The sequence below is a fragment of the Saccopteryx bilineata genome, chromosome 7, assembly GCF_036850765.1.
Source record: "Saccopteryx bilineata isolate mSacBil1 chromosome 7, mSacBil1_pri_phased_curated, whole genome shotgun sequence".
Lineage (NCBI taxonomy): Eukaryota > Metazoa > Chordata > Mammalia > Chiroptera > Emballonuridae > Saccopteryx > Saccopteryx bilineata.
In genome coordinates, this window is record NC_089496.1 from 92,138,857 (window position 1) to 92,163,232 (window position 24,376).

At 40.9% G+C, this 24,376-nt stretch overlaps 1 protein-coding gene across 2 annotated transcripts in view; it reads left to right on the forward strand.

The window, feature by feature from the left end:
- CFAP58 (cilia and flagella associated protein 58) overlaps positions 1-6,841 on the forward strand; it is a 123,562-nt gene extending 116,721 nt beyond the window's left edge. Inside the window, exons 17-18 of one of the 2 annotated variants that reach the window (XM_066239191.1) lie at positions 1,087-1,220; positions 6,413-6,841. In XM_066239191.1, the coding sequence (XP_066095288.1) occupies positions 1,087-1,220; positions 6,413-6,524 (246 nt within the window). In that variant the 3' untranslated portion in view covers positions 6,525-6,841. The remainder of the gene's footprint in view (positions 1-1,086; positions 1,221-6,412) is intronic. The other variant, XM_066239192.1, reaches the window with a different exon arrangement.
- Positions 6,842-24,376: the final 17,535 nt, after the last annotated feature.

Here is a 24,376-nt window from a genome sequence, read left to right on the forward strand (position 1 = left end):
GAAAGACATCACAGCATTCATGTGTGAGTTTGTGGGATGTTTATTGATAGTTCTTTCTTTTTTGTTTCTTCTTATTTTCTCATTCTTCTTCTTTTGAGAGAGAGATAAAGACAGGAAGGGAGAGAGATGAGAAGCATCCACTTGTAGTTGCATTTCTTCAGTTGTTCATTGATTGTTTCTCATACGTGCCTTGATGGGGGGCACCAGTTGAGCCAATGACCCCTTGCTCAAGCCAGCAATCTTGGGCTTCAAGCCAGTGACCTTTGGGCTCAAGCCAGTGAACATGAGATCATGTCAATGATCCCATGCTCAAGCTGGTGAGCCTGAGCTCAATATGAACTGTGACCTTGGGGTTTCAAACCTAGGACCTCAGCATCCCAGGTTGATGCTCTAGCCACTGTGCCACCACGAGTCAGGCTGATAGTTCTCCTTTCTAAGCAGGAGAATGAGGTTTCATTTTTATTTTTTAATTTTTATTTATTTATTTTTTTGTATTTTTCTGAAGCTGGAAACGAGGAGAGACAGTCAGACAGACTCCCGCATGCGCCCGACCGGGATCCACCCGGCACGCCCACCAGGGAGCGATGCTCTGCCCATCCGGGGCGTCGCTCTGTCGCGACCAGAGCCACTCTAGCGCCTGGGGCAGAGGCCAAGGAGCCATCCCCAGTGCCCGGGCCATCTTTTGCTCCAATGGAGCCTTGGCTGCGGGAGGGGAAGAGAGAGACAGAGAGGAAGGAGAGGGGGAGGGGTGGAGAAGTAGATGGGTGCTTCTCCTGTGTGCCCTGGCCGGGAATTGAACCCGGGACTTCCGCATGCCAGGCCGACACTCTACCCCTGAGCCAACCGGCCAGGGCCATGAGGTTTTATTTAAATTTGTCCCTGGATTATGAGTCTTCAGCCCTTGGCCAGATTTTCGCCCAGACACAGGCCTTGAACTGGTGGAAGAGTGCAGATTAATTGTTAAACTGGGCTTGGTTTTGTACCTTTAACCCTACTGAGGTACATGGCAGGAGGTTAGAAAGATTTTTCAGAAAAAAACATGTCTAACTGTATGTTCTGTTAATGCTGTGTTATTTGCCATGTTAGGTTCTGTCTGCAGAACTGAATATGTATGAATCACAGAACGAAGAATTTAAGTATGAGCTGAGCAAACTTAGCACTGATCTATTGAATTTAAAGAAGAAATACCTCGCACAGAAACGAAAAGAATACATTCAGAAGTAAGAATTAGACAAATGTTCTAATTTTATTGTTGCCAATGAGAAAATATTTGGTGTAAGGTCACAGAGTTTCAGATTTCACTGGGGTAAACTAAGTCACAAGTGACCAGGTGACATTCTGCAGACCACTCACTGGGAAGGTATCACAGCAAGATCAGTGTCTCAGCTAATAGTGCGGCCTCTCCACGGGACCCTAACAGGGGTCCATTAATACCTGCTCCCTGGTGGACCTAACGTGGAGCAGAGGAAACTGTGATTTTTGCCACACTTTTCTCACAGTTTGGAAATAATCACGCCATAAGTATGTTTGCAAACGAGTTTCACAGTCAGTCTTGTACTGGCTGAAGCATATTCACATTTAAAACCATAGGTCATTTTGCCAAGGGGTCTGGGCTTGGTAAAGCTGTTCTTTCTGGAATATAGCTTATCCCTGTAATTATGAATGAATAATTTTCACCCATGATGTAGATGAATGATCTCTGAATCATCTCTATGTCTAACAACTGACTTCAGTATCTACATTGGGGTATCAGCGTGACCTCTCATTCTTCTAGTTCAGGGTAATGCAGAGGTCAGGTATTCATTTGGTGTTTCAGGATGCCTACATGTCGACAAGTCAGTGTTCTTTTCATTAGGTTACCATTATTTGCCCGATTTGAGGGTGAGAGAGGAGGCCCAAATCAGTGGGTTCGAACCTGGGTCTGGCTGTGTGGCATTGTCCAAATCATCTAGCTCATTCTATTGTGGTTCACATTATGGCCTGAACATCAAGTTTGGTATTTCAGGGACATGGTAAAAGAGGATTGAATGCATCTACCTATGATTTATTAGTTGGTAAATAGCTATTTAAGTTAACTGGATGCATATTCATTAGCCAGTAAAAATCTACCCTTTTATAAATCATAATGTTTCCCAATTCTACATTTCAATGTCAGTTCCTTGGTAGAATAGAATATGCTAAGAATTATAGCTAATTCAATTGAGTCTATCTTAATGTGTGGGTCTGGCAACTATCTCACTCAGAATCACTGGGGAGACTTATTAAACAGCAGGTCCCCAGCCCCCATTTCCAGATATTTGGATTCAGTAGGCTCAAGAGGGGCCTCAGAATCCTCCAGTTTAATCACCCCACAGGTGGTTTCCACGCACCCTGAAGTTTGAGAACCACGGATAATAATGATGTAAATTAAATGAATTGTTGGAGTGAAAACAATGTTGTTTTCTTTCAGGACATTAAAAATCATGCTTATAAAGAGTTGGCATGGCCTGACCAGGTGGTGGTACAGTGGATAGAGCTGCAGCCTAGGACGCTGAGGCCCCAGGTTTGAAACCCTGAGGTCACCAGCTTGAGTGCAGTTCTTACCAGCTTGAGTGTGGGCTCTCTGGCTTGAGTGTGGGATCATAGACCCAACCCCTTGGTCACTGAGCCCAGAGGTCACTAGTTTGAGCAAAGGGTCACTGGCTTAGCTGGAGCACTCTGGCCAAGGCACATATGAGAAAGCAATCAATGAACAACTAAGGTGCTATAACTATGAGTTGATGCTTCTCTTCCTTCCTGTCTTTCTATCCTTGTCTGTCCCACCCCTCTCTCTCACTAAAAAAAAAAAAAAAAAAAAAAAAAAAGAGAGAGAGAGAGAGAGTTGACATGGCTATTTTCCATAGGAAGCAGGTGTCTAACTCAGTGGACTTCAAACTTTTTGATTGCATACCTCTATCAGGAAAGCCTTTTTGAACTTGCAGCCCCTCAATATTAATGCATATAATTTTTAAACTAAACTTTTTATTTTAGAATTATTTTTTGCCATATATATATATATATATAATTTTAAATATTCTTTTATTCACCTCTTGGTCTATATTTTTTAATTGAATTTATTGGGGTGACACTGCTCAACAAAATATACAGATTGCAGGTGCACAGATCCACATCATCTGTACACTGTATTGTGTGTTTACCCTCCAAATCAAGTCTTCATCTATCACTGTTTATCCCCCTATATCAGGGGTCTCCAAACTTTTTACACAAGGGGCCAGTTCACTGTCCCTCAGACCATTGGAGGGCTGCCAAATACAGTGGTCCTCTCACTGACCACCAATGAAAGAGGTGCCCCTTCCAGAAGTGCAGTGGGGGCTGGATAAATGGCCTCAGGGGGCCGCAGTTTGGGGATGCCTGCCCTATATCCTCCTCCACCTCTCCCCCACAATCACCACACTGTTGTCCATGTTCACGAGGGTTTTTCCTCTCTTTTTCCCCCTTTTGCTCAATTCTTCCACCCTCCTCACCCAGAAACCCCTGAAAGCTGTCAGCCTGCTCTCCATCTATGAGTCTGTCTCTAATATTTTGCTTGTTAGTTCATTTTACTCATTAGATTCCAAATATAAGTGAAATTATATGGTATTGTTTTTCTCTGACTGGCTCATTTCACTTAGCATAATGCTCTCCAAGTCCATCTATACTGTTGCAAAGGGTAAGACCTCCTTTTTTTTAAATGTCTGAGTATATTCCATTGTGTAAATGTACCACAGGTTTTTTACTCACTCATCTACTGATGGGCACTTGGGCTGCTTACAGATCTTGGTTATTATAGATAATACTGCAATGAACATATATGATATTTTAATTTATAAATTACACGCCAATGTTATTGTCACTTTGTGAGTAATTATTAGTAAAGTGAGATTTTTTAATTTTTAAGACTATATAGAATTCTATATATAGAATCTCTATTATCTTTTTTTCATACCCCATTGGGTCATCTCACTCATCAGATTTCATGCACTACATTTTGAAGACCAGTGGTATAATTTACACACACAGCCAGTTTGGCTAAACATTAATTATCTTTCTGGTGCTGATTAACTTCCCTGCATTGGTCCTTGGGTTTTGCCTCCTCTCCTTTGACCTTACTGGTCACATCAGACTACTTAAGTGTAAGTTTCTTCAGAGAGGAGAACTTGAGTTATGTAAGGCAAGGGAGGGCAGAGGATGGGGGCCATTTCCCACGTGTAACATCAGGAGGAAGACAAATACTTGTCACAGTACTTGAAGGAATCCTCTTTGCTGGATCTACTCAAGGCTAAAGCTTTTGTTCTATTTATGGAGGACTTAAAAAAAATATTATAATTAAATTGAGTCTGCTAAAATGGCTGGATTGATTAACTAATCCTCTACAGGTTCCTTCCAAAAGGAATAATTTAGAATAATTTCTGGATGTTCTCCTTTACACATTCACTTTATACAATAACTCCTATCATTTTTACCTTTTTACCTTCTTTTTTTTTTTCACATGCCCTTTTTATCATGCTTTGATCCTGACCTGTACGACACCCACCTGCCCCCAACTCCCTTAACTTGGACCCCCCCAGGTCTAGAGTCTGAAGTACCAGTCAAATTTCTTTTTCCAAAATGTGGACTAATTCCCCTAAAGTAAATCATTCCTAGTTGTCAAATCTAATTGGTTCTGGTCTTACTAGTTTGCTTAATTTTTATTTTTAAAAAATGGATTCCAAAGTTGATTTTTGTAAGACCCTTACTTATGCAATAGATAATTTGTGTAAATTTAAGATACCCCTGCAGGAAACCTGAATATGTGTGTGTTTTTGTGGTTTGTGTGTGTGTGTGTGTGTGTGTGTGTGTGTATTTAAAGGAGCTCTATGGAGAGGGTACATTGTAGATTTTAGGGTAGAACTCCCTTTATTGTCAAATGTACCACAGTGGTTCCTCATTTATTATGGGGGTTAGGTTCCAGAACCCCCTGTAATAGGCAGAAATCTGCAAAGTAGCAACCTTATATTTATTTTATTATTTATATATATTTTAAAGCTTTATAAACTCTCCCCACACTTTTATGAACCTTCCCCACAATGTTATTAACCTTTCCCACACTCTTATAAACACTTCCTATGCTCTTAAACACTTTCTACACTCTTAAACCTACATAATTTTAACAGCATTTAAAATTCTATACGAGTAGTACTCACCAGTGAATATACTACAACTTGAATGATGATGTTTTAATTAATATTTTTTATATTGTTTTCAAATTTTTAGACTAGAAAATTCTTATTTTACCACAAAAATAATTAAAAGAATAAATATATAAAAATACCTATATACTGCAAAATCCCACAATATAGCGAAAAATCTGTGATCAAAATTAGATATATACAATTTAAAAATCTGTGATATAGGCCCTGGCCAGTTGGCTCAGTGGTAGAGCGTCGGCTGGCATGCAGAGGTCCCGGGTTTGATTCCCGGCCAGGGCACACAGGAGAATTGCCTATCTGCTTCTCCACCCCTCCCCCTCTCCTCCCTCTGTCTCTCTCTTCCCCTCCCGCAGCCGAAGCTCCATTGGAGCAAAGATGGCCCAGGCGCTGGGGATGGCTCCTTGGTCTCTGCCCCAGGTGCTAGAGTGGCTCTGGTCGCAACAGAGCGATGCCCCGGAGGGGCAGAGCATCGCCCCCTGGTGGGCGTGCCAGGTGGATTTTGGTCGGGCACATGCGGGAGTCTGTCTGACTGTCTCTCCCCGCTTCCAGCTTCAGAAAAATACAAAAATAAAATAAAATAAAATAAAAATAAAAATAAAAATCTGTGATATAGCTAGACCACAAAAAGTGAACCACAGTATGGTGAGGGACAACTGTATCTTATTTATCTTTCCCAGGTTTTCTTATATCTTGAACTCTTTTAATAATAACTGCTGCTTGTAGAAAATTACATGAAAATTTGCTTTTATAAACCTCCAAGTTTGATGAAGATACCTTTGTGTGTGCATGTGTGTGTAGTAAATATTTATGTTTGTACTGGTACTTTGGAATAAAGTGAATTAGTCATTATAATAAATCCAAGAGAAAAATTTTTCTGACCAATCTTTGCAACTAAACCTGTGTTTTATAAAACAGGAAAGTGATTACAAGTCAGAAGCCTCAAGTCCATAGTGCTTGAGTTATAATGAGGTCTTCTATCCATATTTAGATCAACATTAGGAGAGTACATTTAATTGTGTCTTTCTCTAATTCTCTGTATTATCAGCAAACACCTAATTAGATTTTAACCAACCACCTTGTCTAAAACTGGAAGCTGTAATAAACCAGTTTTCAGCAGCTAACTCACCCTTATGAACTTAGAGACCACCAAATGTTAAAGAGGAACAAGATGTTCAGGAGGTTAACTTTCACCTCCTCTCTTACAGAAACAAGGACAGAGAAGACATGGATAACGTCTTCCCACAGGTCAAAACAACTGGCCCTCGTTTTACTGGGGGTGGATTTTCCCTCAACAAGTCATCCCAACTGAAGTCCTAACTTGAAGCTCCTGTCTGGGTCCAGTTGAACGGCTCATGACATTTGCTTTGGAACATTTTGGAGAAAACTCTTTCAAATCCCTTGTATATTTCCGGAAATCAGTGCTCAGATTATAGGGTGGAAAGAAATGTGAAACTATCATAGTCTTGTACATATCAGAGTAATGACTTTCTACTTGGTCCACATGGGTGTTAACAGATTGTAATTATATCTGTTCAATTAGGCAGATCCATTGCATGAAGCAGGTCTTTTGTTACCACCACACTGATTGATTTGAGATGCGTCACATCTAGACACTTGTGTGGACAAAGCTACGGATATTAATTTCTCTATTACAGACATTTGTGCATTTGAAGAGATTTTTTTATATTTAAAAAGGATTTTTTAAAATGCAGTACATTCTTATTAATAAGAATCTCTTTTAATTATTTCTACTTAAAATAAAATAATTTTAATTTATAATTCAAATGATTACATCTCTTTTCATCAGTATCCTGAAAACAGTTATTTCTTTTTCAGAATAAAATTGTTTTCAGAACGATTCCTAGGTGGAATTTTTCTCCCAGGCCTGGGGTATGGAAATCTATTCCAAAGAGACATACTAATAAATACTTCATTATAAAAAAAAATAAAAAAAAAGAAAGAACCTTTGTAGAGATTTTGAGCTTTGCTTTGGTAAAGTAATTAAGGTTTAGAACTACCATGAGAAATACTATTTAACATGAGGATGTGATTCAGAGGAACCAAGACTGTAAAATGAGGAATTTGGGCTGGAGCTCTTTGAAGGGCTTTCCTTTCTAGAACTCCCTCTTGGAGAACGGAGTTACATGGAACAGGCACCCGGCTCCCCCAGCTGCTGTTAGCATTTTGAGCCATTGAATCCATTGTATTTTCTTTTTGTTGAAGCCACAATTATGTGGACATTGTTCAGTGTTCCTTTGTTAAGAGTGTTCATTCGGTAATATTATGTGAGGACACTCTGGCCATCTCTCTCACAATAACTTCTGTAGTTTTTTTAAAGTCATCGAGGAGTAAGTAGCTCAGGGATGAGCAAGGACAATACAGGTGATTAATCTGTGTGTTTTACAGGGCCAAGGTCTCCACTGAGAGCAGGAGACTAATGACCCAAGATGCTTGCTCAGATTACACAGAGTTGGGATTTTTTTTTTAAAGGGTGAGGATGGGAGATAGAGACAGACTCCACATGAGCCCTGAGGAGGATCCACCTGGGCAGCCCCATCTGGGGCTGATGTGCAAATCAGTCAAGCTATTTTTAGTGCCTTGGTCAAAGGAGCTAACCTCAGTGCCTAGGGCCATGCTCAAACCAATCAAGCCACTGATCTCAGGAGGGGTAGAAGGAGAGAAGAGGGAGAGAGAGGGGGAGAGAAACAGATGGTTGCTTCTCTTGTGTGCCCTGACTGGCAATTGAATCTGGAATGTATGCACACTGGGCTGACGCTCTATCCACTGAGCCAGCTGGCCAGGGCCCAGAGTCGGGGATTTTAGAGGGAACTTCTGCATGTTCTGCCATCCCACTGCATTCACCACCAGAAGCAAACCCAAGGCAATGATGGCCATGCAACTGATTTATTGTGAAACGATCTTAGAAATCCCAGTAAGAGTGGGGAAGTGGCACAGAGATGGGGAGGAGAATCCAGCTAGAATACAATAATCAAGTCAAGTCCCATGCTAGGACACTGTGGCTGGATCTTGCGTGGGACTCTGGAGACAATGTAATCACATCTCAGAATTGTCCCCATCAGGGGTGAGAAAGCTGGGGTGTTTATGTCCTTCATGCTGTTAGTCATTGACCAAGGACTGCTTTGAAGGGGTCCTTTCGTGGGCAAAGCAGAGTCTGGCATCCTGGGGGTGGCCCTTGGACAAAGAGACCACAGGTGCTGACTGTTGGAGGTAAAAGTGGCTAAAGGCTTGGGGAAATGGGTCTTCTGTTTCTTCAAATGATCCCAGAGGGAGAACTGTAAGGTATTTTTCCCCACAGGGGAAAAAGGAAGGGGCCAGAGCCATGAAGTGTGAAATAATAAAGGCTTTATTGAGTACAGAGCGCATCCCGTCCAATGAGGTTCCCTAGCCCCGGGGACAGAGGCTAGGAAGTCACATAGGGTGACCCGCGTGAGAGATATTTAAAGGGTCCTGTTTACAGTGGTCAAGCTAATATGACGTGGTGAAATCTCACTGGCTGGCAGATGGTTGCTTTTTTCCAAAGGGTTCCTGGGAAGTTTCTTTTGGCATGCCTGGATGTGGGCAGCCCCAGCCAAAGTTCCCAGGTTTGAGTTCCTCACGTGGCCTTCCCCCATTGCTGACCACCTCACATTTTGATCTTTTTGTGTTAAAGGCACCACTTAGTCGTCTGGCTACTTCCTGCTGATTATGGGTGTCGTGGGGAGGGAGAGATCTGCAGGTGGTGGCTTTGAGGGGAGTCGGGAGGAACATCTGTTTGGCTGTGACTGGAGAAACCTTGCGAATGCAGTCTTGTAAGGATTAAAAAAAAAGAGGAGTATTAGGGGGATTTGCAGGGTCCAGCTTTTTGGTGAGCTGGAGCTGGGTAGGGTCCAGTGGTTCCAAACTATCAGTGGTCCTGCATGGAGGCAAGCTTGAGGCAAAACTGTATGCCAGGGTTTTAAAGAGCATTTTATGCATTTGACTCCAAAGGCAAGAGAAGTGAAGGCAAAAAATGAATGGGACTACATCAGACTAAGAAGTTTTTGCTCAGCAAGAGAAACTGATAACAAAATAAACAGACAGCCAACTAAATGGGAAATGATATTTTCAAACGACAGCTCAGATAAGGGCCTAATATCCAAAATATACAAAGAACTCATAAAACTCAACAACAAACAAACAATCCAATAAAACAATGGGAAGAGGACATGAACAGACACTTCTCCCAGGAAGAAATACAAATGGCCAACAGATATATGAAAAGATGCTCATCTTCATTAGTTATTAGAGAAATGCAAATCAAAACTGCAATGAGATACCACCTCACACCTGTTAGATTAGCTATTATTAACAAGACAGGTAATAGCAAATGTTGGAGAGGCTGTGGAGAAAAAGGAACCCTCATACACTGTTGGTGGGAATGTAAAGTAGTACAACCATTATGGAAGAAAGTATGGTGGTTCCTCAAAAAACTGAAAATAGAACTACCTTATGACCCAGCAATCCCTCTACTGGGTATATACCCACAAAACTCAGAAACATTGATACGTAAAGACACATGCAGCCCCATGTTCATTGCAGCATTGTTCACAGTGGCCAGGACATGGAAACAACCAAAAAGCCCGTCAATAGATGACTGGATAAAGAAGATGTGGCACATATACACTATGGAATACTACTCAGCCATAAGAAATGATGACATCGGATCATTTACAGCAAAATGGTAGGATCTTGATAACATTATACAAAGTGAAATAAGTAAATCAGAAAAAACCAGGAACTGCATTATTCCATACGTAGGTGGGACATAAAAGTGAAACTAAGAGACATTGATAAGAGTGTGGTGGTTACGGGGGGAGGGGGGAGAGGGTGAGGGAAAGGGGGAGGGGGAGGGTCACAAAGAAAACTAGATAGAAGGTGACAGAGGACAATCTGACTTTGGGTGATGGGTATGCAACATAATTGAACAAGATAACCTGGACTTGTTATCTTTGAATATATGTATCCTGATTTATTGATGTTGCCCCATTAAAAAAATAAAATTATTAAAAAAAGTGAACAATCAAAATAAAACTCAAAAAAAACAACAACAACAAAAAAAACTGTATGCCGCCTGGCCAGGCGGTGGCATAGTGGATAGAACGTCAGACTGGGATGCGGAAGACCCAGGTTCGAGACCCCAAGGTTGCCAGTTTGAGCGCGGGTTCATCTGGCTTGAGGAAAAAGCTCACCAGCTTGGACCCAAGGTCGCTGGCTTGAGCAAGGGGTTATTCAGTCTGCTGAAGGCCCACGGTCAAGGCACATGTGAGAAAGCAATCGATGAACAACTAAGGTGTCGCAATGTGCAACGAGGGACTAATGATTGATGCTTCTCATCTCTCCGTTCCTGTCTGTCTGTCCCTGTCTATCCCCCACTCTGACTCTCTCTCTGTCTCTGTAAAAAAATAAAATAAAATAAATAAAAATAATTATAAAAAAAAAAAAACAACAAAAAAACTGTATGCCAGGAGTGGCGTACGAAGGGGAAAAGAAGGGGGGTCCCATCCACTCCCATAACCGAGACCTGTGAGGGAACTCGAGGTCCAGAGTGTGATGGCAAAACAGAGAAGGCAGCTCCTGTGTCCACAAGAAATGAGATGGACTTACCTGTTTTTGTAGCATACCCTGGGGTTTGGTGAGGATGATGTGGGTCTCCGAGTCCAGGGCGTCAGTCCCAAGAGTTCGAGCAATGGGCCTGTCCGGCTGGCTTGGCCTCCCTTCTGAGTGACTTGTCCTCCATGTAGAGACATTGAAGATGAACCTGCTGCCCAAAGGGGCATTCGCTCCACCAGTGACCGGGCTGCTTGCAGTCAGGGCAGGGTTTGGTAAGCAGCCGCGGACAGGGGCCCTGCCGGGACCAGTGGTCCTGCTTGCCACACTTAAAGCAAGCTGCTGGCGGATTCCTCTTTGTGGCTTGGACTTGGGTGGGGTATTTCCTGTGCCTTGCCCCTGTTGCTCTGCCAGCCTCAGGGTTGCCACAAGAGCCTGGGTTTGGAGTGTCACCTTCTGCTGCATGCAGGTCTGGCAAACAGCCCTGGCCTGTATCTACTAGTTGGGACCATTAAAAACTTTAAATGCCATGTTCACAGGTCCCGGGTAGGGGTTTGGGGGTTGAGAATAAGAGGAGGGGGGCACATGGGGAGCCCGGCACCCAGATCTGGCCAGAAATGCCAGAGCCAGAAGCGGGACAGGGCCAGAACTTCCTGCAAGAAAATTGGGGTTGGGCATTGGGGTCCTGAAAACTGGTGTAAGAGCCAATAGTAGGTGGAGAATGGCCTGATGGAGGAGGGGCTTAAGAACACAGTGGAGAAGGGGAGGGGAGGAGAAAGAGAGATTGGTATTTGACAGTGAATGAGAAACAGGATCCTGTGAAGGGAGGGGAGGGGGCTCTCTGGAGGGAAGAGACCAGAGCGAAAGAGGTCTGCAGAAGGACCAGAGAGGTGGCACAGAGTTTAGGATGGGAGCGTGAATAACTAGAAGCCCTGAATGTAAGGGATCTCCAACCATTCCCAGCTTTTTTGGTGATAGTTAAATTGGTGAGGGTGTTTAAACCAAAAGTCCCTTCAGGAGGCTAATCCAGTGGGTTCTGTGGCCTGGCCATAGTGGAGAAGAAGAACAGTTTCTTCTTCTTTAGGGAGGGAGATTCCTGTGCCCCCACAGCCACCCTCAGTCCTCAGAGTGGTCAGAGATGAGCACTGGCATCCCAAAACTCAAGCTCTGGCCACCGACGAATAAGGTAAAGTGGATGTGCTCGGGACGTCTCCATGGGTGCACACGCACTCGGAACGAAATGGAAAGAGGTCCCTGATGCAGCTGCAGTTTCGGACAGGGAGTCTCAGTGAAAAGAACTGAGGGCAAGGCTGGAGGTAGGGGACTTACCACACCATGTGCTGAAGTGGGTGGAAGGTCGGAGGTCCTGGTTCTTTCTCAGAGGGGAGGGGAGAAGAGCGGTCCTGTGGACTTCAACTCTTCCCGGATTTTTGGCACCAAAATGTAAGGTATATTTCTCTGCCGAGGAAGAAGGAAGGGGCCGGAGCCACCAAGTGTGGAATAATAAAAGGCTTTATTGAGTACAGAGAGCATCCTGTTCAGTGAGGTTCCCTAGCCCCGGGGACAGAGGCTAGGGAAGCTGCATGGGGTGACCCGCGTGAGAGATATTTAAAGGGTCTCGTTTAGGGTGGCCGAGCTAATAGGACGTAGTGAAATCTCACTGGCTGGCAGACGGTCGCTTTTTTCCAAAGGGCTCCTGGGAAATTTCTTTTGGCACGCCTGGATGTGGGTGGCCCCAGCCAAAGTTCCCGGGTCTGGGTTCCTCACGTGGCTATCCCCCATTGCTGACCTCCCCACAAGAACTACAAATGGAAATCAACCTCCATGTAGCTGACCACTCCGCCGGGAGCTGTGACCATTAGTGGTGAAGAATGGGTATGTTCCCTAGAGAATTTGCCAAGAGCCTTTCCTTTCCTTTCCCTTCCTTTCCTTTCCTTTCCTTTCCTTTCCTTTCCTTTCCTTTCCTTTCCTTTCCTTTCCTTTCCTTTCCTTTCCTTTCCTTTCCTTTCCTTTCCTTTCCTTTCCTTTCCTTCCCTTCCCTTCCCTTCCCTTCCCTTTCTTTCTTTCTCATGACAGAGATGGAGAGAGACTGAGAGAGGGACAGACAGACAGGAAGGAAGAGAGATGAGAAGCATCAATTCTTCGTTGTGGCACCTTAGTTGTTCACTGACTATTTTCTCAGATGTGCCTTTCTTTCTTTCTTTCTTTCTTTCTTTCTTTCTTTCTTTCTTTCTTTCTTTCTTTCTTTCTTTCTTTCTTTCTTTCTCATGACAGAGATGGAGAGAGACTGAGACAGGGACAGGCAGACAGGAAGGAAGAGAGATGAGAAGCATCAATTCTTCGTTGTGGCACCTTAGTTGTTCACTGACTATTTTCTCAGATGTGCCTTGACTAGGGGTGAGATGGGGCGGGGGGGGGGGGAGGCTTCAGCAGAACCAGTGACCCCTTGCTCAAGCTAGCGACCTCGGGGTCAGGCTGGTGAGCCTTGCTCAAACCAGATGAGCCCACACTCATGCTGGCAACCTTGGGGTTTCGAACCTGGATCTTCTGCATCCCAGTCTGATGCTCTATCCATTGTGCCACCACCTGGTCAGGTGCTGAGTGCACTTTAAACCTAAGAATCAGAGTGGGGCCATTTCCATTTTTGAAAATCACTGGTGATATCTTTCCTCAGCCACCATATTCTGTTTAGACCAAAGACTTTTGCAGGTAAGGTAAGGCAGTTATGAGACATATACAATAATGGAGATTTTTCTCATCTGTTCAGGGACATTTTGAGGTACAGTATAGACATTTCTTCTGAGTTCTTGGGTGACTTTATAAGAGGATCACTTCTGGAAATGCAGCCCATGATTCTTGATCTATCCCAGGATGGCAAAGACTACAGAGACAGATGTGGGTTCAAATCCTGACTTTTCATAACTATGAGTTATTTTGATAATTACATGAGTTAATGCATGTTAAGCTGAGAACAATGTCAGGCACATAGGAGTCGCTCAATATGTATCTGCCAATGTTATTATCACATAAAAGCTACCTAATGTTTTAAATTAGAGAATAAAAGTTGTTACATAATGCTTTATTATATCAACTATAGTGGTGGTTCTAATGCTTCTTTAGAAGGTAAGTGACACTAACATATCTGGATGAAGCAGGATTTGGTCAGGTAATTAATTATAGCTATCTTATAAAAATGCCACATTAGGTGCTTCACGAAAACTTCTGTATATAAGTTTTGCAGTTGTGATTCAGGGACAGATCCTTCACCTTCAGCAGTCAGAGCTTCCAGAGGGAAAGACACTAGTAGCATTGAGCTGTCATCTTATTTCTTTCCATGTAATGAAAGCCTCTGCTCATGACAGGTCCTGTGCACCAAGATTGCGCGGGCTCTGGACACTGACAGGGCAGCTCAATAGGCTCGATGTGCTTCCGTTGAAATGCAGAAGTAAATTAAGGCTAGAAAAGGTGGAAGATACTACTGCTGCCTGCCTGTCATTTACTGCACATCCTGAGAGCCCAGGGTGTTATAAGCAATAACGATTTAGGTGCAGGTGTTACCATCGTGGTCACGGTACAGAAATGAGCTGTTAAAAACCTGGAGATTTGCAAATCATTAAGGATAACTGTGATCTCACAGTGGAGATGAGGTGCTTTTAGAATTACAAATTGGAGCTGCACTGTAGAGCACCATGAGGAGATTGTACAGTAGCATCATTTTACTGTGGAGTTTTCAAAGTTTTGGAAAGGAGTCATGTTGCTAAACCAGCCATCGACTCTTGACTGAGCTGCTGGGGATCTGGTATGGTTTCTCTGTCGATAGAGGAAGACATGATAGAGGGGACTGCCTGATCATTATTGGCCGATCATAGCTTCTCAGCGACTGTTCTTATAGCCCGGTTTTTATTGTGCTTACCTCTGGAGAAACTGCTCAGAGCAAAGTTTGTTGCTGTGATAGCAACAGAGACAGGGGGAGTCACCCTAGGAGGACATGACAACGACTTTCCTTATCATGAGCTATAATTTTGCTATGAAAATTTGTCCAGGGTTGATTATCGTTTGATTTTTCTGGTTTGCTCAGCTTGATTCTGAAGTTTGACCTAGCCCATGATACTCTACATAATGCGTTTTGAGCAGTGTGGCATTTGAGAGCCTGGACATTTCAAGGAAAGATATCATCTCTCTTTCTCAAATATAATCAATTATATGGAGATCTAGTTGGAATAGGAGTAGAGGGAGGGCATTTTAAAATATTAAAATGGTAAAGTAGTTTAAAAATACATCTCACTATTTTCTTTGTAGTAGATGGGAAATATTTTTATGGCATCATCCATTTTTAACTTCTAATTCAATGCTGTTTTAGTATACCATTCCTCATATCTATTATTAAAAATTCCATTAGGGTTTTGAGACCCATTAAAATTTTATAACAGTATGAGATGTGATATCAACAGGGCACCATTTTTCTTTTTTATAATTAAAATAGATTCCCCCCCCCTTATTTTAAAGTACCTGATTAAAAATATGGATCGACAGTTAGAAAATACAGATAAGCAAAGAGAAGAAAGAGGGACATCAGTCATACTCCCACCTATGGACAACTATTGTTTCTCTGGGCTAACCCTTGTTTCATTCACATGGGTTGACGATACCCCAATTGTTCATGCTCACCATTTGTTCTAACTGGTTGATGCTTATAATTCCCAATTGTTAAATCTTTTGAATATCACCTGTGAAATACTACTGTTCTATAACGTTGAGTGTATCTTGATGGAAATTTAAGCATATATAGATATATTTTGTTTTTAAAAATCAAAGATATAATTGGGATATAATTTATATCTAGTAAAATATAATGTTTTATGTGTACATTTTGTAAGGTTTGACAAATACATATATGCCCAAGGAGCCACAATTATCAGCCCACCCTGCCACCCAAATGCCCTCATGCCTCTTGGCATTCAATATTCCCAGCCCCCATTCAGCCTAAGAACAACAGATCTGTTTTCTATCATTATATATTAATTTTGGATTCCTTAGAACTTAAGTTAAATGGAGTCATACACTAGGTACTCTTTTGTGCCTGGCTTCCCCCACCCCATGTAGTACACTGTTTTTTTTAAATACACCAATATTGTTGTGTATATCAGTAATTCATTCATCTTTATTGCTGAATAAATAATCCATTATATCAGCATGATACAATTCATTCATTGACTTAACCTGTTGATGGGAATTCTGGTTTGTTTCCAGTGTTTAGCTATTAAGTATCAAGTTGCTATGAATACTTATGTACAAGTCTTTATGTGGACTGGTATTATCACTTCTTTTGGGCAAATAATGAGCTACAGAATTGCTGGGCCAAAGGGTAAGTGTATATTTAACTTGATAAGAAACTGCCAAACTGTTTTCCTAACTGATTGGACCATTTTACATTCCTAGCAACAATGTGTGTGGGCTCCAGTTACTCCAATTTTTGTTACATTAGGTATTGCCAGTATTTTTAAAGCCATTTTCTTTGATATATAGTGATATCTCATGGTGATTGAAATTTGTATTTCTGGATAGCTAACAATGTGAAGCTTTTAATTATGCACTTTGGACATTTATACATCTTATTTTGTGAAGTGTCTTTAAATCTTTTACTCATTATTTTTTATCTTCTTATTAGATTGTAAAAGGTCTTTGTATATTCTCGATATAAAACCTTTGTCAGATATATGTATTACATATATTTTTCCCTCAGTCTGTGGCTTTCTCATTTTCCTAGCGGTGTATTTTGAAGTGCAGGCATTTTAAAATTTAATAAGGTCCAATTTATTCTTATTTTTCTTGTGTTGTTCTCTTCTTGTCCTGAGTAATTTTTGCCTACTCCAAGATAGTAGTAATTTATTTCTGTGTTTTTCTTGAGAAGTTTTAATATAGTTTCAGCTTTATGTTTAGATATATGGTCCATTTAGAGTTAATTTTACATGTGGTAGGAGGTTAGTGTACAGGTTCATTTTTGTTCCATGTAGACATCCAGTAGCTCAGCGCCGTTTGCTGTAGACTGTCACTTTCCCATTGAATTGCCTTGGCACATTTAGAGAAAATCAATTGACTGTATTTGAGTAATTCTATTTATGAAGTTTCTATTTTCTTCTATAGTTTTGTATCTATTTAGCTGGATAACAATAGCTGTGTAGTAAGTCTTAATATTGGGTGGCATAAAACCCTCAACCTTTTTCTCCTCTTTAGAGTTATTTTTGTTATTTTAAGATCCTTTGCATATCTATATATACAGCTTAGAGTCAGCTTATCTACAGAAAATCCTTCTGGGAGTTTGGTTAGAATTGCATTGAGTCTATATAGATCCGTTTGGGGAGAACTGTCATTTAAAAAATATTGAGCCTTTTAATCCATGAATATAGTATATATGTCCCCACTTACTTAGATCTTTTTTTTTCTCAATCACCTTTTGTAGTTTTTAGTGTATAGATGTTGCACATATTTTGTTAAATTTATACCTAAGTATTTTGCATTTTCTGATGTTATTGTAAATGGTATTATAAATATCATTTCTATTTGTTATTAGTATGTGGAAATACAATTGATTTTTGTATATTAATTTTGTGTCTTGTGACATTGCTAAATTCGTTTTGCAGCTTTTTGGAATTAGTGAGGACTTTTTATGACCATAATCATGTTTTCTACAAAGAAAGACAGTTTTGTTCTTTGTTTCCAATTAGTATGCTTTCTATTATTTGTTTCTTTGTTTGTTCATAATCACCAAACTTGTACTGGCCAGAACTTCTCGTACAAAGTGGTGAGAGTAACACCTCTTCTTTTTCCCTGGTCTGGAACAGGGAGTGGGGGGAGGAGTTTGAGTCTTTCATCATGGAATATGAAGTTAGCTATAGGATTTTCATAGATGCCTTTAGTTAGATTGAGGAAGTCAGCCTCTATTTATTATTTGCTAGAGATTTTAATCATGTACAGATAGGGACCTTTGTCAGTGCTTTTTCTGCATGTGTTATAGATATGTTTTTTCTCTTTATTGTCATGGTGAATTTCTTTGATTTTAAAATGTTAAACCAACTTGCAGTCTTTGGGTAAACCCCAGTTGGTCACAACATATTATCACTTTTATATATTGTTGAGTTAACTTTGGCAGTATTTTGTTAAGGACTTTTACAACTATGTTTATGAGGATTATTTAGTCTGTATTTTTCTTATAATGTCTTTGTCTGGTTTGGATATCAAGGTTTTGCTGGCCTCAAAACCGAATTGGGAAAGGCTCCTCCACTATTTCCTGAAATACTTTGTGTAAAATTGGTATTATTCCTTCCTTAAATATTTGATACAATTTAACAGTCAAGTCATCTGAAATTACATTTTTTTTCTAATGGGAAGGTTTAAGTAGATATAGGGCTATTCAGATTTGCTGTTTCATCTTGTGTTGCTTTGGATAATTTGGGTCTGTCAAGGAATCTGTGTATTTCATATGTGTTGAGTTTATTGACATAAGTTGTTTCAAATATTCTTTTACTACCCTTAATTTGGCTAAGTTATAAAGAGATACTCCCTATTTCATTCTGGATATTAGTAATTTTAATCATCTCCCCTTTTTTCTTTTGAAAGTCTAGCTAGGAGTTTATCAATAAAATTTTATTGATAGTTCTAAAGAACCGGCTTTTTGTTTCATTATTTTTTTCTTTTGCTAGTGTTTTTTCATTGATTTTTGCCCTACTAGTATTTTTTCCTGCTACTTACTTTAGATTAACTTTTATTTTCTCCGTTACTTATAGCTTCTTAAGGTAGTCGATTTTAATCTTTTCCTTTATTTTTAATATAGACTTTAAAGATATATTTATATATATTTCCCTCTAAGCTCTGCTTTAAATGCATTCTGCACATTTTAATATGTGGCATTTTCATTATGATTCAGTTTAACTATTTTCTACTTTTCCTTTGTGACTGTTTCTTTGACTCATGGGCTACTTTGAACCGTGTTTTTAAATGATCAAACATTTAGGTGCTTTTCCAGATATCTTTTTGTTACTTATTTTTTATTTAATTCTGTTATCATCAGAGAACATGCCCTGTATCTATTGAATCATTCTGAATGTACTGAAATGTTTTATAGACCCCAATCTGGACTCTATCAATGGTGCTTGTTCTAGGTACACTTGAATGTGTATTTTACTTGTGTTGGGTGGATGGAGTGTTGTATAAATGTCAGTTAGGTCAAGTTAGTTGCTAGTGTTATTCAAGTCTTCTAAAATTTTTATTGATCTTCTGTCTATTTGTTCTATTAATTACTGAATGTGGAATGTTAAATCTCTAAATATAATTGTAGCTTTGTCTATTTATCTTTTCACTGTGGTCAGTTTTTGCTGCATGTATTTTGAAGATTCAAAATTAGACATTAAGAACTATGCCTTCTTGATAAATTGACCCTCTTATTATTATGAAATATTTCTCTTGATTCCTGGTAAAACTGCTTGTCTTAAAGTCTACTTTATCTTAATATAGTCACACCAGCTTTATTGTTAACTAGTAGTTTCATATTATATCTTTTTACATTTTTTTACTTTTTAGCAATTGGTGTCTTTATGTTAAAATTCACCCATTGTAGATACAGTTGCATATTGCTTCCTTTTTTTTTAAAATTTTTTTTTATTTTTATTTTTTGTATTTTTCTGAAGCTGGAAACGGGGAGAGACAGTCAGACAGACTCCCGCATGCTCCCGACCAGGATCCACCCAGCACGCCCACCAGGGGCGACACTGCCCACCAGGGGGCGCTGCTCTGCCCCTCTGGGGGGGTCGCTCTGTTGCGACCAGAGCCACTCTAGCATCTGGGGCAGAGGCCAAGGAGCCATCCCCAGCGCCCGGGCCATCTTTGCCTCGGCTGCAGGAGGAGAAGAGAGAGACAGAGAGGAAGGAGAGGGGGAGGGTGGAGAAGTAGATGGGCGCTTCTCCTGTGTGCCCTGGCCGGGAATCGAACCCGGGACCTCTGCATGCCAGGCCGACACTCTACCCCTGAGCCAACCGGCCAGGGCCTATTGCTTCCTTTTTTTTTAAGTTCAGTATTGCAATCTTGCTCTTTTAATTGAAGGCATTAGATAAATTACACTATAGAATTATCAGTATTATTTAGTTTAGGTCTACCATCTTGCTCTGTCTATTTTTGATTTGTCCCATCCATTGTTCTTTTCCAGTCTGCTTTTATGCTGAATTTTTAAAGCTTTATTGAGGTATAATTGACAAATAAGTGGTAAGATATTGATAGATGTACAATGGGATGATTTGGTATATGTATATATTGAGTTAATTAACACCTCATATATTTATCTTTTTGTGAGGTGTTTGAGACTATGTCAATATTCTTTTCTCAAACTTTACCCATTAGTTTTAACAGCATTGATGATTCTTACCTGAATCAACAACAATTATAATATTTTTGCCAAATGGTGATTTTCTTATTCTATCATTTCTTCTTTATTTACTAGCTGGCTCTTTACTGGTAGGAAGAGTGTTTCCTTCCTTTCTTCTTTTCTACCTTCCTTCCTTCCTTTTTTTCCTTTTTAATATTTATATTTTCTAAAATATCTATACAAACAATATACCTGTAATAAATACAAGAACTGGAGAAATGAACAAAAAGCTTCCAGAACCCGACAAATCAACTGTTTCCATTAAGATTCTCCTTTAGGTGGGGGAAGGGTGTAAAGCCAGTAGCCGTGGCCACCATCAAAGCTGTCTGGCCCATGTGGGTTCGCATTTAATTTGGACAGATCATAGAGAAACAATTGAGCTGAAAACTGATGGTCCATTTTTTTTTATTCTAGACTTGCATTCAGCAAGTGAGTAAAAACACACAGCGGGAAAACACCTCCCTTTCTATTTAGGGCTCCCAAAGCCACTGACTCCTCTGAGTTTTCCTAGAATCAAAGGCTTCCACCTCACAAGTCTTATTCGCCTCTGTTCCCCATCTCCTTCTCCTCCACAAACTGGCTTCTTTCTTCACCATTCCGCCATTTTGACTGCTTCCTCCACGTGACCTCCCTGCTCTGCTATAGCATGGGCTCTTCCTCCCTACAACAATGTGATCACTCTCTCCCAAAATGGCCTCCTAGCTCCACCTTTTAAAACCTTTTGGCGTGAAAGCCCCTCCCCCAACATACATTACATAATTAAGCCCCTTCCCAAGCAAGAAGGGCAATTAGCTGTATCACGTGAGAGCAGCGGCCATCTTTAACAGATTGAGCATAAATTAACTTATCTGCCCATTGGGAGGCAAAAGAGAATGGAAAGAGACTTTGTAAGGGGTATACGGGGGCACAATTGGGAGTGTTGAGGGTGTTATATTGAGTGGGACACTTGAAACCATGTCAACACAATAAATAAAAAAAAAGACTTCTCATTTAATGATACAATGACAATTGAAAGAACATTTAATTGATAATATGTTTTGAGTTTCTACTGTATACAATTTATGATAGTAAGTACTTTGAGTTTTTCTCCACTTACAAATTCCTTACATTCTTTTCCCTGCGATACATTTTTTTCTTTTATTCTGTCAAGCAACAGAGCATGTTTCTGCTTTTCTCCAAGGCTAGTTCTTCCACCTTTGCCCACAACACTTTCATGTCTCATGGAATCTTGTAAGCAGGCAGGATCAGGATGCACAGTGGTTAAGAGCACACAGGTTTTGAGACGGGACAGGCTTTCAAATCTGAATCCATACCCTTTCAAATACTCATGTTTGATCTCAGGAAAGTTCAGTAACATCTCCAGCCTTTGGATTCTCACTTGTGAAACGGGCATAGTAACATACCCATCTCAGGGAATTGTTATGAGGATTGCCGGAGACCACATGTAATTATTTGCATAGTACCTGGCACACAATAAGTGCCTTCAAAATGTCAGCTTTCATTATTATTATCTGAAAATCATCTCCTTGTTCCTCATAATAGCCAGGAAAGTTTTAAAATATTTTTCTAAGTGGTTAAGTGAATGGATAATAAACATCATAAAAACTGCTTAACTGCTGTCTGAATGGACATGATCAAGAATCCTCCCTGGACTGTGGAACCTTCTCTTATGTTTTTTAAATAGGTATTAGAAGATTGAATGGCTATTAAAGTGTATTGTGCCAATTCTGTCTCTCACAAAAGTGATTAGTCTTTCTTACACTTAATTTGAGACAATGCCAGAAACTCTTTCTTATAGTTTCAAAATAACACTGTTCTCTTCTATTTAAACAAAAGCAATTCCTTTTCCTTCTTCCCATTATGATACTACAAGGGAACTTAATATGTGTGAAAATAACAGTAATAGCCGCCATTACAAAGGCTTTTACAAACTCTCATGCCCCAGCCATACCCCAGAATCTTTGAGAGAGAAACAGATATTCTCAAACTTGGTTGCAGATGGGAATCACTGAGGGAACTTTCTGAAATGTCTGGGTTTTCCCCTCAGAGACTCTGATTTCATTGGCTCAGGTGTGAATGAAAGCTCTCGGGTGGCAGTCAGGCTGGGAATAGCTGCTTTAACATACAGGATCTCCTCCTTGAAAGAACCCCTCTTCAGACCCACATGGCCTCACTACTGAGGGAGCAAGCAGCTTCCCAGGTCCTGGAGCTTGATATTTTATTTTATTTTATTTTATTTTATTTTATTTTATTTTATTTTATTTTATTTTATTTTATTTTATTTTATTTTTTATTTTTCTGAAGCTGTAAACCGGGAGGCAGTCAGACAGACTCCCGCATGCGCCCGACCGGGATCCACCCGGCACGCCCACCAGGGGGCGATGCTCTGCCCATCCGGGGTGTTGCTCTGTTGTGACCAGAGCCACTCTAGCGCCTGGGGCAGAGGCCAAGGAGCCATCCCCAGCGCCCGGGCCATCTTTTGCTCCAATGGAGCCTCAGCTGTGGGAGGGGAAGAGAGAGACAGAGAGGAAGGAGAGGGGGAGGGGTGGAGAAGCAGATGGGCACCTCTCCTGTGTGCCCTGGCCTGGAATCGAACCCAGGACCTCTGCACGCCAGGCGGACGCTCTACCACTGAGCCAACCGGCCAGGGCCAGTGGAGCTTGATTTTTAGAGGCAAGACTTGCATTGGTAACAGCTCTTTGACTGTTCATGCCATGCCCCTTATCATGACATTGAGATTTCTTTCCATCTCTGATGGAAGCACAAGCTCCTACTATCCCATTCTCATTTTGCTCCAATGAATGGACCTGATCCCCTATCCCTTCTCTCCCTCATGTGCCCTCTGAACTTTGACCTGGGTGTGATCAGCAAACTTCCTATATCCTCAGCATTTTATTCTGAATGGAAGTTGTCTTCTTGCTCTGATGGAGACTTGGCTCACTGCCTTGTAGCCCTCTGGAGTGAAGACCCTTTCCTTCTTAAATGTCACATACTCTGTGCTCTTTAGGTTGAGAGTGTTGAGTAGGTGTCATCCTTCCTCTGTATTTCTATTTTAGTTCCTATTCTTTTCTCCTTCAAAATATCAGTATGTTTGAGGTTGGACCATCTTGCTATATCATTCACCAAACCCTCATTCATTTACATACCCACCTCCTGGGCACTCTCCTCATGCCCTGAAGTCCTTAGCTGGGGGATCACTGTGTGTTTTCTGATGTCTACTCCTTTTATTACTTCTGGTGAATCCAGCAACTATGTAGATGACTCATGCAGTGCCCTGGGCTCTCAGTTCCTTGATTGTCTCACTTCTAACAACTTTTATTCCCTTCCACCTCAGGTTGTCATCCAATTATCCCAGCAGTCTAAAAATCTAGATTTTTAATATTCTTCTTCCTAGTTTTTTTCAGTTGATAAGCCCTAAAATAACCAATACAACAGTTTTCCAACATCTAAGCCCTTCCAAACTTAGACTCCACGACTTTTCTTTCTTTTTCTCCTGAGATCGCTTAGATTTCATGGTCCATAATTACTATCATTTCCCTGAAAACACTTTCAGTTTCTTGGCCCTCTTGCTCTGCTGTAACTGACTGTCTCATCTCCCAGTGCGAGTGAGCTCCCACTGTCATATCTTTACACTTCCTCAAATTTTGGATTTTTTACTTATGGATTGCTTCATATTCAGTTGAGGAAAGCCATATTCTTCCCACCAAAAAAACCCCTAGAAATCTATGTATTTGGAGCTTGGCCTGCCTTCACTTCCCTCCCATTAAGAGGTGAGAAGAATCCCTAGTTCCATCAAAGACCAGCCTCTCTTCTTGTGCTCTGGGTCTCATCTCCTCAGTGGCTCAAGAACTTGTGGCTTCAGCAAGTTTTATTGCCTCCTGCCTATGGTACAGTATCATTCTCATTGGCTTGTAGATATATATTAGCATGGCCCATTTAAAAACCAACAATAGTCTTCTTTGATTTCATATCCTCCTTCAGCTCATGCCCAATTTCTCCTTTTTTCTTCTCCAAAAATATTCCTGAACTTGTAATCTATCCTTGGTCTTACTTGCTCTTCAACCTTCTCCAATCTAGCTTCAGCCTCCAGACACACCTCTGCAAAGACTCAAGTCAGTAGAAACTTTCCCCTACTAATCTTAGACACTCAACCACATTTGACCCAACT